The sequence below is a fragment of the Stigmatopora argus genome, chromosome 11 (assembly GCF_051989625.1).
Source record: "Stigmatopora argus isolate UIUO_Sarg chromosome 11, RoL_Sarg_1.0, whole genome shotgun sequence".
Taxonomy (NCBI): domain Eukaryota; kingdom Metazoa; phylum Chordata; class Actinopteri; order Syngnathiformes; family Syngnathidae; genus Stigmatopora; species Stigmatopora argus.
The window spans coordinates 15,513,152-15,533,366 of record NC_135397.1 but is presented as its reverse complement, the minus strand read 5'-3'; the positions used below and the strand labels follow the sequence as shown (position 1 = coordinate 15,533,366).

At 41.0% G+C, this 20,215-nt stretch overlaps 1 protein-coding gene across 1 annotated transcript in view; it reads right to left on the bottom strand.

Moving 5' to 3' along the window:
* atp6v1ba (ATPase, H+ transporting, lysosomal, V1 subunit B, member a) overlaps positions 1 to 19,695 on the bottom strand; it is a 58,170-nt gene extending 38,475 nt beyond the window's left edge. Inside the window, exon 1 of the mRNA XM_077613293.1 lies at positions 19,461 to 19,695. Coding sequence (XP_077469419.1) covers positions 19,461 to 19,566 — 106 coding nt within the window. The 5' untranslated portion in view covers positions 19,567 to 19,695. The remainder of the gene's footprint in view (positions 1 to 19,460) is intronic.
* Between the last annotated feature and the right edge of the window lie 520 nt (positions 19,696 to 20,215).

Here is a 20,215-nt window from a genome sequence, read left to right as displayed (position 1 = left end):
TAGAACGGCATCATCGGCATACCGTATTTTCATACCTATAGGGCGCACTTAAAAGTCTAAAATTTTCCCCAAAGTGGACGGGGCGCCCAATCAGTCGATGCGCCTTTTGTATGCACTAAATTCAAGATTCTGTAGATGTCGCTGTATGACGCTGACTGCTAGATTGTCTGGGTGCATTTCTTGCTGACGTGCAAAATTTATACAGTGGTACCTCGTCATAAGACCGCTCGTCATACAATATTCTCGTCTTACGACGAAAATTTCGATCGAATAATTCGCCCGAGATACAATCAAAATTTCGTGATGCGACCAAGCCAGGTGGCCATCAATGTTCCCTCTAAGCTGCGCGCGTGCGCAATTGCGCACTACTCTCGTCTTCTCTGCCCAGCAGCAATCATATGGCGCGCAGTAAAAAAAAATCTGAAGTTTTTTTTATTTTTTTTTATTTTTTTTAATTTATTTTATTTATTTTTTTTACCCCTTTCCCCGTGATGGCCCCGTTTAAGCGGCAGCCAGTGGCAGTAGCTCTGTCCACTCTTACGTTTTTCGTGTTTTACATGAAAAATTAGAGGGAACATTGACATGCACCTGCTTGTGGCAGGTGTGATACTGGTGTGCCAATAGCGAGCAATGATGATGTCGTGACCAGATGATTCGCCTAAAGACGTTTTGCCGACGGACGTTTGACAGACGGACAGGTCGCCGAATGAACGTTCGTTCAAACAGCGTTTAATGATTAAATACAAATACTAGTATTTGTATTTAATCATTAAACGCTGTTTTCGGCTGGATTTGACCGAATTTGAGAGCATTTTGAGCCGTTTGCCAAATGGACGTATATAGACGTTTTTTTTGCCTCCATCGCGATATCATCGCGACATTTTACCGAGGAATTCACTTCCCTGGGCTCGGTTCTAATGTCCAAAGAGCTCCAGTATTTGTATTTAATCATTAAATGCTGTTTTAGGATGGATTTGACCCAATTGCTGTCATTTTACGGCTCGGTTCTGCTACATCTGCCCGCCCAAGAGTGCTTATTCCCGGACTGCCATGCCCGCCCAAGAGTGCTTATTCCCGGGCTGGCATTGATGGTAGACTAACATTGATTTTTACTATAATTTGGACAACACCGGCGGTGGGCCGGATTAAAAATCCTAACGGGCCGTATATGGCCCGCGGGCCGAGGTTGAAAAACTTGTACACACACGATCCGGGGGTGGGGCGAGCGCGCAAATCCCGTTTCGGCGAAATCTCCGTTCGGCCGAATGAACGTTCGGCTGAATGAACGTTCGGCCGAATGAACGTTCGGCGGAACGTCCATTCGGCGACCTGCCCGTCTGTCAAACGTCCGTCGGCGAAACGTCTCTAGGCGAATCTTCCGAGTACCGATGATGTCGCTCACACTGGTACTCGGTGCGCTCAGGGAGGTTGTCTTTCTGCTCAGACCAACGAAAAATTAGAGGGAACATTGGTGGCCATGGCACTGTCTTTTTTGCATCTCTTTCGTGTATAACAATATCTACGAGCACCGCATGAGTTCTTCAGACGAGTTGCGACCAGGAAACGCACAACGCGCATGCGCGGGAAAAGGAGGGCTTTCTGGGTAATGAAGTATACTCGTGCACAACGCCGATAGGCAATGGCACTCTTTCTCAGAATAAAACTTCATTACCCACATTCAATACGTGGGTAAGCTCAGCTGTTGCATTTCCTGTTATTCTTATCTATACGAGGAGTATTATATTACTTCTCGTTCGCTGCTCATAACATCCAGCGGCACCGGCCCGCAATTCCCTCCTCGCAATATTTCCGGTCGCAACTCTCTCTCATTGGCGCCGTTCAAAGCGGTTGCGACCAGAGCCATTACAACGAGGGAGTTGCGAGTCGGTGCCCCCAATGTCCCCACGAGCAGCGGAGCGATCGCTAATATGTACTACAAGACTATTTCTCGTTGGCAAGTGGTCGTGGGTTATCCTATTGTGAGGACATTTGTGTGCATCATTTTTGGAATATTTTGAAGGCAATACAACAGCAAACAGTCCATCGATAGCGAACATGAGGGTGGAGGCGTGGCAAACCGCTAACCCGGAAAACGAAGGTAACAAAAGATTAAGACAAAACTAGAAATCAGTTTTGTGTAATGTTACATTAAACGTATGTTTTAGTGTGTCTGTATATATTAATCCGAGTTAATTTAAATTTGTTTGTTCCGTTTACGAGTGCGTTGTCGTGGAAAAAAAAACGAAGCCCCCCCGCGCCCCTTCTCTGCGTCTCTCTCTCCCCTCGGCAATATCCGCCCAATTTTAGTTAGATTAAACACATTTTATTACTATTAAACCACTAGTAATGTGTCATTTTGTTAATAGATGGGGAATTTGAAGAAATAAAAAAAAATTCCAATCCAATATCCTGTTTTTGGTGTTTTTTCAGAGGGTTGGAACAAATTAATTTGTTTTCCATTCATTTCAATGGGAAACGTCCGCTCGAGTTAGGAGAAGCTTGGCATACGATCTCAGTCTCGGAACGGATTACGATCGCATGTCGAGGTACCACTGTATAGTGAAAATGTGGACGTCCGGCAAGTCTGGCATATGAACTGCCAGCTTGCCGTCATTCCGGGAGGCTTGACGAAGGAACTACAACCATTGGACATTGCCATAAACAGAGCATTCAAAACCAAGGTGCGAACGGTTAGGGAGCAATGGATGTCCGATGGAGTACATAGACCGGCAGGTTAGGTTAGAACTTTATTTCATCCCATATTCGGGAAATTTCTTGGTTGCAGTAGCAAGACAGACACAAGACACACAAGACATTGTAGACCTAGGAAAAAAACAGGAGCCAGACACAGGAAATCCACAAGGTGGGGACCTTCTGCAGACTGAGACTGAGGTTACCCCACAGTCCCTCAGTAGTCTGGAGGTTTTAAAGATCATCTTCCTTGCCTAGATCCTCCTATGCTGTCCTATCACCTAATCAGCAGCAGCGGAGAGGCCGGTGGGGGGCTTCAAAGCACACAAGCAGCCCAGCAAGCACCGGCAGCTCCTCCATCTGACCGGGGAGAGATCTCACGCTCCCATAACAATGGTGGAATGCTCGGTCTGGAGCGTTGCCTCTTCTCCCGGCACTATCGTCCACTACTTACAGCTGATTCTGCGTGCATGACAGTGGAGGCAGGCAGTGTCGCTCGAGTTATGGGACAATATGTCAATGGATTGTGGATGACTGGGCTCATGTGTCGGCCAGCACTGTTGTTCAAGCTTTCGCCAAAGCTGGCATCATGTTCCCGGAATACCCTGGCAACAACTCTGACTGACAGTGAGATGGAGCATAGCATGAACTCGCCCACTTGGTCGAACTCTTTATATCAGATACAGAAGATGAGGAGTTTGATGGTTTTGTAGATGCTTAACTGCTTTAATTTCTATTAACGTGTGTACCTTTTATCTCAATAAAGCACTATCAAACTTAGTTTCGGTCAGGCTGTCTTTAAACATAGCAGACGCTAGCCTAGTGTCATGCAAGCACCCATTCGGCCGAAGCGCCTTATCTAAAAAAACACACGCAACTGAGATGGCGCCCTTTCAGGCGGTGAGTCCTATAGGTGTGATAATACGGTGCATATGGCAGGTGACAATTGAAGGACAACACCTTGGCAGATCATTTAGGTAAAGACTCAAGAGTTTTGGACCTAGCATGACTCCTGCGGTAGGTACCCCAAGACTGTTATTCGGTGAAGTAGATTTAGTATTTTGTATCCTGATGCACTGTAATCTTACAGTTAAGTATGATTCAATCCAATTTAGTGTGCTTGGTTGTAAGCCCAGGGCGCATAGGCTTAGCTAACAGACGTATAGATGATGCTTACTCAGTTAATGGTGTAGGCCCAGGTAACGATGTAGACTCGGCTAACTTTCTGAGTTTAGCTTGCTCCCCCTTCCTATACCGACGCTGTCTTCACCAGCCGGACCTGATAATAATCCACGATGGTCCTGCCGATCTTGCTATCTCTTTCGGTTTATTGTGTGTAAGATGGAAGTGGCTAGAAACCGTAGTGACGTGCCGGAGACCGATGTTCAATACATGCATGCGGCTGTAGTTGATGAACGAAAAACACGAAGAGTACAAAAGTAGGGAGAGCTTGAGGCAACATGCATTGGCACCGCCATCTTGAAATCAATTCAATCAAATCAATTACAAGAACAATTTCCAAATATAGCGGCCCGGTGGCGCAAATGGTTAGCGCGTCGGCCTCACAGCTCTGGGGTACTGGGTTCAAATGCAGGTGACGTCCACCTGTGTGGAGTTTGCATGTTGTCCCCGGGCCTGTATGGGTTTCCGCCGGGTACTCCGGTTTCCTCCCACATTCCAAAAACATGCATGGTAGGCTGATTGGACACTAGGTATGGGTGTGAGTGTGCATGGTTGTCCGTCTCCTTATGCCCTGCGATCGGCCGGCCACCGATTCAGGGTGTCCCCTGCCTCTGGCCCGGAGTCAGCTGGGATAGGCTCAGGCACCCCCCACAACCCTAGTGAGGATAAAGTGGTTCGGAAAATGAGATTAGATGAGAATTTCCAAATAAAATAACGCATGCAGGAAATGCATTTAAATTTAGGGGGATTTCGTAACTTGGATCTTGTTTTCGTATGTTGGGGTGGTCATTTTCATATCAAAGGGTTTCTCATCTCATTTTCTGAAACGCTTTTATCCTCATTAGGGTCGCGGGGGTGCTGGAGCCTATCCCAGCTGACTCCGGGCCAGAGGCGGGGAACACCCTGAATCAATGGCTAGCCGATTACAGGGCACAAGGAGACGGACAACCATGTACTCTCACACCCATACCTAGGGGCAATTTAGAGTGTCCAATCAGCCAACCATGGATGTTTTTTGGGAATGCGGGAGGAAACCGGAGTACCCGGAGAAAACCCACGCAGGCCCGGGGAGAACATGCAAACTCCACACCGATGGACGTGACCTGGATTTGAACCCAGGACCCCAGCCAGAGCTGGGAGGCCGACGCGCTAACCACTTGTGCCGCCGGGCCGCCCAGTCAAAGGGTTTCATAACCTGAAAATTTTGTACCTTGAGGCATTCGTTAGTAGAGGTACGACTGAACTTGCACTGAAACAATTTGGACTTCATTGTATATTGTCTTTTTTTCTGTTTTATATTTCTTAATCCAGTGTTTTACTTGATTGTGGATAATTTTAGTTTAATAAATGTTTAGAATTCTATTTGTGTGCTTTATTACAATTTTCTTACCAGAAGTTTGAGATGTTGTAGTGCCCATATTGCTTCTAATGTCAAAAGTTCTCGATTCTTTAGATGGTTCATATTACCGCAATAGTTGTCACTTTTGAACAAAAAAGAAAAAGAAAAAAAATCAAAGCGGATTTTTGCTTTATTTCATAATCAAAAATGTACAATCATTTCCTTTCTGTGTTCCGAAGGGGTCTTGCCTGGACATAGACAAATTCAAAAAAGAATTCACAGGAGCAGTACATCCAGTAAGTGCGTTCGTATCGGTCTACTTTTCACCAAGTCTGTGGGTTCAATAATAGCATGAGATACATTATGCAGGTATCAAAGCTGATATTTTAACTATCGACCGCAAGACATTCGATCGGCCTTAACAACTACAGGGATGTGCTGACATGGTAAACACTAAGAACACATCTATCAAGGCTACTCGGGTCTGGCCAGTGAGAGCCGTTTAACTACGGTAAAATGGCGACGCCCTTAGCGAGCAGAGGCAGGCGCAGGTTTTTTCACGTTTTATGCAAGATACTTTTTTTTCTTGAAATTCATTCATAGTCGTCAAAATACATTTTGATTAGCGTTTTATCTGTTTATCTTTTCTCTATTTTGAAGTAAATGACCGTACCGGCCGCATTGTCTGTCGTTATGGTGTTTCGTCTTTAACACCTTGCAGTTTCGTGCATGTCAAGTAATAATAATAATAATAATAATAATAATAAATCGGACATAGGCCCTGTCGTCATTATCAACAACACAAGTCTAATAGATGTGCATATAAACCGTGCCCTGAATTCTGTTATCATTTTTTGGGCAACAAATACGGCTTATATGTGAGAAAATATGGCAATGCATATTGATAATTTTTAAAAAGATAAAATACTTTACCATTCAACTGCATACTGAGAGAAATACGCTGAGAATCACGCTATCTTCAGAATTGTATTTTGGCTTGGTATTTCAAACATGAAAGAGGAAACATGGTAAACGAAATAGTATCAATGTTAGCAAGTGCCTGTAGTATGACTGACAGTCAACACAGATACACCTACAGCTTCTAGGTGTTGACTGGACTCTTTTTTTCTCTATTTTCTCTATTTTTAAACCCTTACTAGATGTGCTCATTATTTCAATTTACTAAAATTTATAAGATTTGTTGACAAGTCTTTAATTTCACCCAATCCAACAATTTATTCATTCTTACTTTGAATTTGCAGCCTCTTTATATATGCATTATTAATTTGAAATAGACCAATATTTTACTGACTAATCGGTCTGTGGGGGAGAATTGTCTAAACCAGTGGTCACCAAACTACGGCCCGTCAGCACATTTGGCCCGGCCCTCTGAACCATACCAGAGACGCTATTTGGCCTCCACTAAAAAAATCCTAGGCCCGGCGCTGTCAAAGAGAGAACGGAATAATGGCGAAAAAGTTAGGCAAGAGAAAAATTGATTCAGAATGCAGGGTATTTAACCTGCAGTGGACAAACGATTATTTTTTTGTTCAATGCAAAGAAAAGGCTGTTTGTCTCATCTGTCAAGAGACGGTGGCGGTGTTCAAAGAATACAATTTTCGCCGACACTATGAATCCCGTCACAAAGAAAAGTACGATAGCTTGCAAGGCCAAATACGAGCAGACAAACTCTCAAAGCTAAAAAGTGGACTACTATCTCAGCAGAATACATTTGTACGCCAAGCTCAGCTGAATCAGGCATCCGTTTGGGCCAGCTTTCGGGTTGCTAAACTGATAGCAAGCAGCGGTAAGCCTTTCACTGACGGAGAGTTTGTTAAGAAATGTATGGATGCTGTCGTGGAGGAGGTGTGTGCCGAGAAGAAAGATGCATTTAATGCCGTAAGTGTGTCGGCGAGTACAATCACCAGACGCGTTGAAGAAATCGGGAGTAATGTATATGCCCAGCTGCAGCAGAAGGCGAAAGAATTTGACTTTTTTTCATTAGCACTGGATGAAAGCACGGACGTGCAAGACAGCGCAACTGCTCATTTTTATTTGTGGCGTTAGCGCAAACTTTGAGAGAGTTATTTAGGTATTATTTATTTCATAAAGTGTTATTTATTTCCAGTTTTTTCTGTGAAGAACTCAGAGAGGGTTATTTAGTTATTATTTATTTCATTAATAGTGTTATTATTTGTTTCCTGACTTTTTTTCTGTAAAGAACCTGGAAAGGGTTTTTTGGTTATGTGTGGCTTTCTGGAAAACAATAATTTTTTTAAGCTCCCCTACGATCGTCACACTTTTTCTGTTACAAACTGACACTGGCCCCCCATCAGAGAAGGGAAAAGTTATGTGGCCCTCACAGGAAAAAGTTTGGGGACCCCTGGTCTAAACTATTATTATTAAAGGAAATGTATTCAACATTTATTCCACCAGGTAAAATCAGTTGACTAGTTTCTCATTTACAATAACCTGAGAAGTAAAGGATTAATTCAGCCTACTACTAGTTGTGTCCAGACCACCAAACAAAACATTTCTTTTCATGGTTATACACAGTCAGAACAGAATGCTACACTAAGGCTACGGGTTACAGTTAGAGTATGCCTGACTTGAAGTGATTTTGAGCATTGCTCCTTCCTTCCATCAGTCAGTCGACAACTAGCTCAACTAAAGATCAACTAGCTCTAATTGAGACCCCTAGCCCACCCTAATAATAATGTTGTACCAATCTTTTTGAAATAATTAAAACCATTTTTGGAATTTTAGTTAGGTCAAAACACTAAAAACAACTACTTTATCATAGTATGCCAGAAAGGCTTTTTATCTTTGTGATAACAAAATCTGAGATTGTCTAGGCGTTATAAAAATTTATGTTTTATTCTGCAAGTCTGTGTGCATAACTTTTGGTTAAATATTTGCACTTTTCTCATTATGATAAAAACAAAAACAAAGCACTTCAGTGTAGGCTGTTATTTGTCACTGTGGTAAAAAGTGAAGGTAGCTTGCACTCACTTCATAACAATCACTATTACTCGATTGACTATGTTCATGAGTTGTGAAGTAGCGATATTTCCCATTAGGTTTGGAAAACTTTCTCCACCCCTATTTTCTACTTCAGCTCAAGTGCAGCCGTCTCCTGGCTTGGCATGCAACCACAGAGTGGGTTACCCTGCAGCATATTCAACTGCGGAGCCCTTTGTGAACAAAGATGTTAATTGGTCCTAATCTGCCACTGGAGGCTGTTTTGGTAGCCTGACCTCACGCCCTGAAGGACACCTTGGTGTGAAATACTGAAGAGGCCATTCAAGTGCCAGAGAAAAGAGGCACATAGCATTCCAACACAATTCAATTTTCTATTTAAAAGTGAGAATGGTGGGAGGTAAGGAGGTCGGAGCTTGGATGGAGATGGGGCGCTATTGTTCAAGCAATAAATGAGAGCAACAAAGAAGCAGTAACTGCTGTGATGTGCAGTTTCAAATTCTCATCTTATCTTCAACTACAAGAAATTCCCACAACACCACTGAAAATGGGAATACTAATTGCCTCAAAATCCAGCAGTCGTGCGCGCCTTACCACCCAAAACACATTAACCATGTTGCTTACATTCAGAGAAACATCTTAATACAGTAATACCTCGAATATCGCGATTCATGTAGACCAGACATGGCCGCGATAAACAAAAAAATGGGAAATCGTATCACCCCCATTATAACTGCCACAATACGTTTTCGCGCCTATACAAAAATACAAGTACACAAGTTCAATTGTCAAAGTGTAAATTTATTAATTACAGCCAAAAGCATGCCATATGACTGGAATGTATTAATATATAAATATAATGTATATATTTAAAAATGTAACTACTTTAATTACTGTACGAACGGTGAAAATAGTTCCTCTCCGCTTGATACAAATCCAGAGCTGCCAAACACCGAAAATCGTATTTCAGACTGGGTAAAGAGAGTTTTCAGATTTTTTCCTAGTGGTGTTTAAGAGCACATATTCTAATTTTAAAGTCATTTTTTTGATAATTTTATCACTTATTAAAAAAAAGAGCTGCAAACAACACATGATTATTGAGAACTTTATTACACAAAATTTGTCTGAATGCAATCATGTCAAAATATTTGTGGCAATCAACATTTTCAATTTTAAAAAAAATAATAATGAAAGACCTACAAATTTTATACCACATGCAAATTTAATTTATTTTCTTAGTTCTATTAAATTTCTCAGTTGCACGCTTGGCCTCTTTTGACTCCCCCCTTGAATATTTCTGTTCATAGCAAGCTACATGGCCTCAAGTGTGCTTGGTCCCATTGACATCCTGAAGTTTGTCCTGACCTTCCTCACAGCACTGAAAACACGCTCACATGTGGCATTGCTGTGGGGAATCAAAAGTTTGCCCAGTGCAATCTTTGTTGTGTTAGAATTATTTGGGTTTCCAGAGCTGTCTTTTATTTCTCCTACTAGTCCCCATTGCACATCTACTCTCTCCTGTACTGTAATGTCTCCTAGCTCCTCAATCAAAGGCATCAACCTCACAGTCAGGCTTCATGTATGGGAATCTGTTGATGAAGTACCTTACACGTGTGAAGGAATTTTTTTTGATGATGCTGAGATCAGCTACCTCAGGATGTTTGAGCAATTTGTCCTTCATTGGAAATTTTTCTTTTACATATTTCACTGCAGTTTTATAAAACTTTCTCACACTTGTGCAGATGGCAGTCACTTTTTTTCAGGCATTTCTTGCTCTTTCATGTACTGACGAACGTTCTCACCAATACAAAGGCCTTCATCATTTTTCTCAAATGGAATAGTAGTAATCTTCTCATAATCCACTTTCACTTCGAACAAGTCTTTGTCACGCAAAGCAACAGTTTTCATGTTGCAATACTTAGGGTACGCAAAGAAGTCTCCTTCGGTTGATGGCGCCAAACACGGATATATAATACTGTATTCAGTCTTGAACTTTTGCAAGCTGCAATTCGTTGTATTTTTTTTGGATGGCAAAATGTCAGTATCACCGTTCTCTCGCCTTTGCTTGGAAGCCATGGCTACGATATGTGACCTAAACGGATATGACATCCGTTTAGGTCACGTGGATGTAGTTTCGATTTGTGCCATCCTCAATCAGTGAATTTTAACGGAAAAAGTTATTAAAAACAAATGTAACGTTTCGAAACGCAGATCACGTCAGACATTGCTTGATTTTTTTTCCTGTGGTTTTCATAGAAAATGCGTCTTTCGTAATTTGCTATAAACTGGCGTAGTAAACTACGGACGATTCTTAGTACAGTGGTACGAGTGCCCCGACATACGAGGAATTTGATATAGGAGTAAAATTTTGGGAAAATATTTATCTTGAGATACAAGACAAATTTTGATATATGACCATACAGCGGACGCAGGAGGCTGCTGATAAGAACATCATGGTCACTGTCTTTCTGGTCGCAACTCCCTCGTGTAATGTCTCTACGAGCACTGGGCGGAGCGTTGCATTTTTTCAGTGTTTTTCCCCGTTAGTCAGTGCGAATGGCGTATACACTACTTCTCGTTGGCAAGTGGTTGTGCGTTATCCTATTGTGAGGACATTTTCGGAATATTTTGAAGGGAATACAAAAGCAAACAACCCTCGATAGGTTGCATCTGAAAGTCAGGGTGGAGGCGGGGAAAATAGAGCCAACCCGGGAGAAAAAAGGTATCCAAATTTAAAACAAAATTAGAATTAAGTTTAGTGTAAGGTTAGATTAAACTTATTTTTGAGTGTCTGCATCGTAATCCAAGTTCATTTAAACTTGTTTATGTTGTTACGAGCGCGTTGCCGAGCAAAAAGTCCCCCCCTCTCCCCCCTCTCTCTCTGTCCGTCTCTCTCTCCCCTCCGCGAAATCCGTCTAATTTTAGTACTATTAAACATTTTAGTACTATTAAACCACTAGTTAGTTATTTGTTACTTTGTTAACAGATGGCGAATTAGAACAAATAAAAATGTTTTTCCAATCCAATATCCTGTTTTGGATGTTTTTTCAGAGGGTTGAAACAAATTAATGTGTTTTTAGTTCATTTCTATGGAAACGTTCATTTGAGTTACGAGTATATCGACATACGAGCTCAGTCCCGGAACGAATTAAGCTCGTATCTTGAGGTACCACTGTATTTGGTAGCTATGTAAATCCAGGTAAATGGGAGTTTTAGTCCATGTCCTTTGTCTTGTTGTGGCCATGATACCATAGTCCGAGTTGCCGAGACATTCGGGGGATTACTGTACTCCCCAGACTAAAGATGTCAGGTAACAAAATGACCATTGTATGTGATTAACGAATCTGTCAAAACATAACCTTTGTTCTTGTTTTTTAAAGCATGAGGACGGACGGCCGAACTTGTTGATTAAGGCTGGCTTTTCCATCCGCACACGATCCATGTGAAGCCTATTATTTTCAGTTCATTTTTCAATAAAAATGTCCGGCATCCTGTTCCAAACCTCGTTCGCCGCCGGACCACCCCAAATCATTTTCTTTATGAAAGGCAAATTTAACACATTATATAAATGTATACAGTCATACCTAGACATACAAGTGTCCCAACATACGAGAAATTTGAAATACGAAGAAAATTCAGAGCAAATTTTTGCCCCGAGATACGAGACAAATTAGAATTACGAGCATACGAGACGGTTCCCGATGCGGCTGGCAGGTGCCCGAGTATGCGAGACACTGCTTATTAGAACAGTATCGCTTTGTCTTTCTTCCCAGATCTCAGTCGCATAAAGATATCTACGAGCACCGGTCATACATTTCGCACTTTTTACGTGTTTTTTGCGTTAATCAGTGCAGAATTGTGATAAAACAATGGGTCCAAACCAAGCCAGTGCAATGAAGGGTAGTGAGAAGAAAAGATGACAATCGATATTAAGCATGAAATAATAGAAAAACATGAGTGGTATACGCGTGATTGAGCTGGCTCGCCAACATAAGATTAGAACTTACAGTGTGTGTGTGTTTGTGTAAAGTAAACTGAGTTCATTTAAGTAAAATTTAAAGTTTCTGTTATGTTACGTAGTGTCACAAAGGTGTAGCGAACCGAACGTGTTGCCGTCAAGTCTCACTCCTCCTCCGCCACACACACCGCCCTTAGCCACGACCATCTCTCTCGAAGGTAAAAAATCCATACAGTGTTGTACGTAATAATGTCATATTTTATTCCAGATCATAACCACTAGATAGGTATTTGTAATTTTGTGAACATAGGTGGTGAATTAGAACAATTTAAAAACATCTTTTTCCATTGTAATATCCTATTTTTTAGAGGGTGGGAACAAATTAAATTGTTTTTAGTTATTTTATATGGGAAAAATTTATTTGAGATACGAGTGAATTGACATATGAGGTCGGTCCCGGAACGCATTAACCACGTATATCAAAGTATTATTGTATAACCAAAACCACAAAATGTATTTTTTTTTCAAATATCTTTCAGCCCTAGTTTGAAGCCAACACAACACTGTATGAGTACCATCGTGTATGTGAGTAACCTGTGCTGAAAAAAATAAAGTTTGTATGAGAAAATTCTTTTGGCATGAGAATCTTTTCATCCGCACCGGACATCTGACACAGCGGAAGGCGACTGCAAAACAATATTTTTAAAACCATCGACAAATGGGTCATAAATGTATCTATAGTGTTAGTGTCCATAGCCTATGTTATAAGGACAGTTTTAGACCACAAAATACCGTATTTTCACGACTATAAGGCGCACATAAAAGTCTTGAATTTTCTCCAAAATAGACAGGGTGCCTTATAATCCAGTTCGCTTTATATAATGGACTAATACTAAAATTGTTATCACGATAAAATAAAATAAAACAGTCGATAGGACAACTACCGCAAGCAGCCCCCGACTCTACTATTTTCCCGTAGAAAAAGTACTGCGCAGTGACTGCTGGGATACATAGTTCTTTTGTCAATACACCCAGTATGATGGCAAGCACACTAATTTGGTGCTCGCCGTCATTTCGGCTGTATTTACACAAAAGAAATCCTGCCGCTAGACGTTGGCGTCAACAGAGCATTCAAAGCTAGACTGCGAACCGCAACATGAGATTATGGCTACGTGAGGCGTATGTCAAGCGACCGGATGTCTTTTTTCACGGCTCGCTGTCACTTTTGATTTGCGACCAAGTCACGAAAATGAAATGATGACGTGAGTACATTGTAAAATGGCTAAATAAAGTACAACCGAACTCCGTTTTACTTTCGTTGCCTTTTTAAAAAAGTGTTTTTAGCGTGTGGGTGTAGCGTGCATGTTTAAGATGGTGTATGTGTTGCCATGCCTGGCTGCGTCTATAAAAACGGTGCGTGCTTTGTGTGTTTAAAATACAGAAATAGCACTTGTTACTGACATTGCGGCTAAAAATACGATGCGCTGTATAGTCGTGAAAATACGGTAAGCTGTAGTGAGCAGTCTCTAGGAGGTTGAACACATTCGCAAATTCGGTATAGACATCAAAATAAGCCACTGTGAGCAGTTTTAAGGAGGTTTTATATATTCCCAATTTCGGAATATTTGCAGGTATGTTCTGTCCCTAACTCAGGGGCAGTAATACCAGTGGCGGTCCATGCATTTCCTAGTGACGCCTTCAGCAAAAACTATTTTATGGCTATAAAAGCTCTACTGCAGCTACTGCTGCGACACATAAAAAATAATCAATAAATCAATGCACAAAAATGGGGTAAAATCTACTTCCTAGTAGCATTTAATGATTAAATACAAATACTGGAGCTTTTCAGACATTACAACCGGGCCAGGGGGGTGATTTTCCCGGGAAAAGACACCGATGAACGTCAATGGCATACCGGCAAACATTGCCCGAAAATGGGGTAAAATACAGCCGAAAACAGCATTTATTGATTAAATATAAATACTGGAGCTTTTTAGACATCAGAACCGGGCCCAGAGTATCATTTCCCCGGGAAAAAGACAGCGATGAGCGTCGATACGTCCATATACGTCCATACGCGAAACGGCAAAAACTGCACTAAAATTGGGTATAATCCACTTCCTTGCAGCATTTAGTGATTAAATACAAATACTGGGCCTTTTCAGACATTACAACCGGGCCAGGGGGGTGATTTTCCCGGGAAAAGACAGCGATGGACGTCCATGGCGAACCCGCAAAAATTGCACTAAAATGGGGTAAAATCCACTTCCTAGCACCATTTATTGATTAAATACAAACATTGGAGCTTTTGAGATATCAGTACCGGGCCCGGAGGACGACTTTCCCCGGGAATTTCATACAATTGAAATATTATTTAGGAATATAGCCATATTTTACTCACCAAAAAAAAACTTTTTAACTGCACACAATATCCATCCTCCTTTCTTTCTTCCTTCTTTTCTATCACCATCGAAGCTAATGCTGAAAGTCCAGCCTGTCCTGTCGTATTTCTGGCATACGTTTTTATTCGATTTAGTGCTGAAAATGTTCGTTCCCGGTTGTGACAGGCTTGCTTGCTTTGGAGTTGTCCGACCTTTCTTAATGATGTCCAGCTTTTTTTTCTTGAAAAGTCCGTCTTGAAAATGGCTTTAAATCAACACAACAATATATTTGCTTGTGCAGCTTGCTCCAGATACAGTTTGGTAGCTCTGGCTAGTCCACTCTATCACTAGCCAATCATAGTTGGTGAAAGTGACGTATCCCTACGCCTGCGAGAAGGCATTGTGGTGTTGCCAACTCGAAATCTGATTGGTTAAAGCAACAGTCTTATCGACGCTTGTTTAATGCAGCAGAGCCTGCAGAACTGATTGTGAAGGCCTTGGGGCAGATTCCTGACCCTGGCAACAAATAATGGCTGAAATGTGATTGGTTAAATGCTTCAATATGAAAACACACATCTGAAAGCAGTGCAACCAGGGGGAGAAGCAATGAAAGGAAGCTAACAGACAATTTGGAATTATTTAATAAGTATTCATGGAAGAAATATAATTAGGATATTTCTTAGGCCAGCAGAGAAGGCCTTGAAGGTCCTGACGGCACACCACTGAGTAATACTGACTGTCGACTGTAATGGCCATATTTGGGTGACAAAAAAAATATAGAGAAGTTGAGTAATGAAACAGGGGATTTCTGTAGACAAGAAAATAATACAAGTAAGGCTGTTCATGTGGATTGCTTCCTGTTCTTGATATTTTTAAAAAATGGGTTATATGGCTACAAAAGAGAACTTTTCTCTATTGCTGAAAAACTAAATGTCATTTTGGCCAGTTAGAATGCAAATTAAGTAACTTTTATAGAAGTAAACAGACTTTGGTAGTGACAGTTGAGACTAATACAACAGCATTATTACTATTAATTAAATGTTCACAAAAGCTGCACTGTGCCTTTCTCTTTTCAGTACAATTCATTTAAGAATGCACCACTAAAACAAAGGCCAGCATTTCATGGACTAATAGCTTTTGTCCTATTTGACACAAGAGAGACAAAGGCCTCCAGGAAGAAAAAAAAAGACTTGGAATGATGTAAAATGTCCTGGATTTTTCATCTCAGAACTGTGACAAGTCAACAAAAAGGTCAAAAAAGCATCTTGAGCTTATGAATTAATTGCTTGAGAATTTTTTCCAAGGATGAAGATGTTATCTGCATTGAGCAATAACATAATATTCTTTTAATCGATAGACTAAGTGTACTTATTTGGCCGGCAAAAAAATATCTCATTTTCTGAACCGCATTATCCTCACTAGGGTCGTGGGGGGTGCTCAAGCCTATCCCAGCTGACTTCAGACCAGAGGAGGGGGACACCTTGAATTGGCGGCCAGCCAATCGCAGGGCACGACGAGACGGACAACCATTCACACTCACACTCATACCTAGGGTACTCCTGAAATGGGGTCGATGGAGGTTGGCAGCTCCGCAATAGTAAGGCTTATGCGCACAAGAATTGCTATTCTCATTTTCAACAATAGATGTTGGCAATGTAACATTTAATATTTGTTGGTTATGTTCTGTTTTGCAGTAAGAAAACAGCCATTACTGGATGAATTAATTCCTTATGATATTGACCCTGAAAATGTGCTTTTGATTCATACAGTATCTCAGAAATACACGTGCGATGATTTTTCTTAAGATTTTCCCTTCCAAGTAACACATTACTCCCTCCCTATTAAAACCATGAATATGAAAGTGAAAATTGTGAATCAGGAGGCGGCTTATACGCAAGAAATTGTGAAATTCAATAATTTTAAGGTAATTTTAAGGGTGCGGCTTATACGCGGGGGTGGCTTATATGCGAGGAAATTTCGTATTTTATTTTTTCATATTGGACAGCAACTTTTGTTTTGAAGGCAAATTGGTAAAATTAAGATCTCATCTCACATTTTCTGAGCTGCTTTATCCTCATTAGGTTCACGTGGGGTGCTGGAGCCTATGCCAGCCTACTCCGGGCCAGAAGCAGGGGACACCCTTAATCGGTGGCCAGCCGATCGCAGGGCACAAGGGAAAGACAACCATGCACACTCACACGTATACCTAGGGGCAATTTAGAGTTTCCAGTCAGCCTACCATGCATGTTTATGCCTGGCAAAATTTATTATTTTTATCATTATTTTTTATAGTGTAAGGAGGGAGTTGTCTTATCTGTATTGGACAACAGGACAACAAAAATACAACAATACAACAACAAAAGTCATCCTAATTTACATTCGCTTTACTTATCAAGCAAGGCAACATGGTTACTTTCATAATTGAATGACAAGGATAGTAATTTATTTGGTTATTCACGAAGTTTAAAGTTTCAAATGTGAAAGAAAAAAGACAGTTATCAATAGTGAAAATAGTTATCTTGATAATTATCGATGGACTGATTTTTTTTTTTTAAATCCAATTTCCAAGCATTCACACCCGCATTCTGTTGTCATTCACGTCAGGCATTTCCTCTGTATAGCTCTAAAGTGCTGTTTCTTTGAGTATTGAGAGTATTTTTGAGGGTCAAAAGCACTGCGAGCACACGGAAGTCAAATGCCTTGCCACTCGCCTGGGATGTTCACTCAAGCGGTCAGGGCCATACAAAAAAAAGGCGCACCGGCTGATTGGGCGCATCCAACATTTTAGAGAAAATTTTACTTTTAAGTGCGCTCTATCGGTGTGAAAATATGGTAGTATTTGATTTGTTTATTTATCGGGGAGAATTTAAGAAACTTCAAATTGTCAAACCCGCGCTTTTTAAATAGTGGGTCATCATGTTTTTTGTTTATAAATTTGGCTGTACTTGAGTGTGTCACCACATCCAGTACAATTGTTGGAAATTTTTTTGCACAAAGCTTTTTTTTTCCTTTTAAATTGGCTTTCAGTACCCAATCTGTTTTTAAAGGGGGGATAGTATAATGGCCTAAAATATCGGCTTTATATACCAACAATCTTTTTTTTAATATATATATATATATATATATATATATATATATATATATATATATATATATATATATATATATATATATATATATATATATATATATATATATATATATATATATATATATATATATATATATATATATATATATATATATATATATATATATATATATATATATCGGTCGAACTCTCGTGATGACGCTAGGTATGGGTTGCCAATCGCTCAGATTCAGAATGCATTTCCTAGATCATGGGTGAGATGTGAAAATGGCATAAATTATTGTGGACATATCTACTAATGTTCGAACCTCTGACTATTTTACAGTGATTTCTCTATGAGGCTTCATTTTATTAAATTGTCCAATTTCAATCACGATTCTCACACATACAACAAAGTAATACGCTCAAGGGCTCAGGTTTTCCTCCCGGTGGAGATTGGATATAGGGGGTTCGCAGCCTAATCCTTGTCCAGAGCACTTAGTATTTTTGGCAACAAGGGAGTTAGGAAGAGGAAAGCCATCCGCAGTACCACCAACGCAGCAGAGAGAACCTCGAGATAGAGAGCCATGGAGCCATGGTAGCTAGTCACCTGGAGGAGGGTGTCTGGTGTTGAAAAAGTAGACTTGAATAAATCTTTTTCGATGTTCTATTTAATATAATAATATTAATTTATTTGATAATATTAGTTTACATTTTAATGTCAAGTTTGTATCTGTGAAGGACTTTGGGGTCTTTTGAACATGAGGGCTAAGTAAATATGCTCCAATATTGGTTAATTGTATTTTTTAATTAAGACTGTCCATAGGCAATATTATGAGCATTGCTTCCTGTTCAAGCTGCCCTTTTGATTACTAGTTTGATGAGGCAGTCTCTCATTCTCTGAACTGCTTTATCCTCATGTGGAGGGTGCTGGAGCCCAGCTGACTTCGGGCCAGAGGCGGGGGACACGCTGAATTGGTGACCAGCAAATCGCAGGAGGAGACAAACAATGATTCATGCTCACACTCATACCTAGGGGCAATTTAGAGTTTCCAATCAGCCTACCATGCATGCCTTTGGAATGTGGGAGGAAACCAGAGTACCCAGAGAAAACCCACATGCAAACTCCACACAGGTGGACATGACCTGGATTTGAACCTAGGACCTGTGAGGCCGACGCGCTAACCACTCTCCACCGGTTTGATGAGGCAGTGACTACCTCAAATGTTCAGGCGATCGGTCACGTGATCGTGTGTATCAAGTACACTACACCGCTCGTGATCGCGTCACATGACGAAAAATTTCATTCTCCCCATTTTCACAAATATAACGACCTTCACCCATGCTTCCAAACATGTGATGCTGACCAGACGTGGATTGGTAATCCACAAATAGATTTTTTAAATAGTATATAACATTGGCTGATCGCAACACCAGAGGCTTAAAACAGCTATGCCGGGCCAAGGACTGTATTGCAGTTATCCCGACTCCCAACAATAAATCAAATTACATTATTTACAAAATAATAACATTTGAAAATAGAGAGATGAACAGAAAAATAGAGCATTGAATAGATGCTGCGTGTCGTTTCGACCTTGCTAAAGTAATCCTTTCCAGCCAGCCACCCTTAGCAATATCTTGCAATGTGGCTCAGTCGACTTGCAACGTCATATGAATAACACGAAGCTGGAAATTGTAAAACAATGAATAGAGACAAATACATAAAACAAAACTAGCCACCACTGTTGTGTGTGATGAAGCCTTTCTTTTTGTTACGGTTGTCATTTTTAATTCATTTCATCGTTAGCCTGTAGCTACATTAGCAGCAGGTAGCAAATTGATGTAATCACTTGAACGTACTTAGCCTTGGTTGGGAGATGTAATTTCTGGTCACGGCTTGAGTGTGCGTCCTCGCTGCTGCTGCCAAGCCGTTGTCCATCGCCCTGTTTGCCACTAACGTTGCCATTGCTGAGTAAAGTAGGCGACGGTCTTCCGGTCGTTTCTGCTAACTAGTGCTGCACAACACGGATGACAGCGACGGGCTGCTGCTCAAAGTCGGTCATATGACTGCCTGACGAGGCGGATGTCCCCAGAGCGAGTGAACGTCACTGAGTCTAGAAAAAAAGGAGGTTGGTGAGATTTTTTAATTATTAAGAACACAAATGAATCTGAAACTCTTGCAAAATAATTTCTAATGAGATTAAAATAATCAATATTTTTATATTTTTAAAAGAAAGTCACGCTATTTTGATTATTACGGCGCAAGATTCATTTATTCATTCATTTTCTGAACCGTTTTATCCTCACTAGGGTCGCGGGGGGTGCTGAAGCCTTTCCCAGCTGACTTTGGGTACGAGGCGGGAGACTCCCTGAATTGGTGGCCAGCCAATCGCAGGGCACGAGGAGACAAACAACCATTCACCAGAGCTGCCAACCTCTGTCGACCCCATTTCAGGAATGCCCTTGTCCCATTTCTGGAGTATTTCCGGAGTGAATGCTCATCTCATCTCATTTTCTGAACCACTTTATCCTCATTAGTGTTGTGGGAGGTGCTGGGGCCAATCCTAGCTGTCTCCAGAGGCGGGGGACACCCTTAATCGGTGGCAAGCTGATCG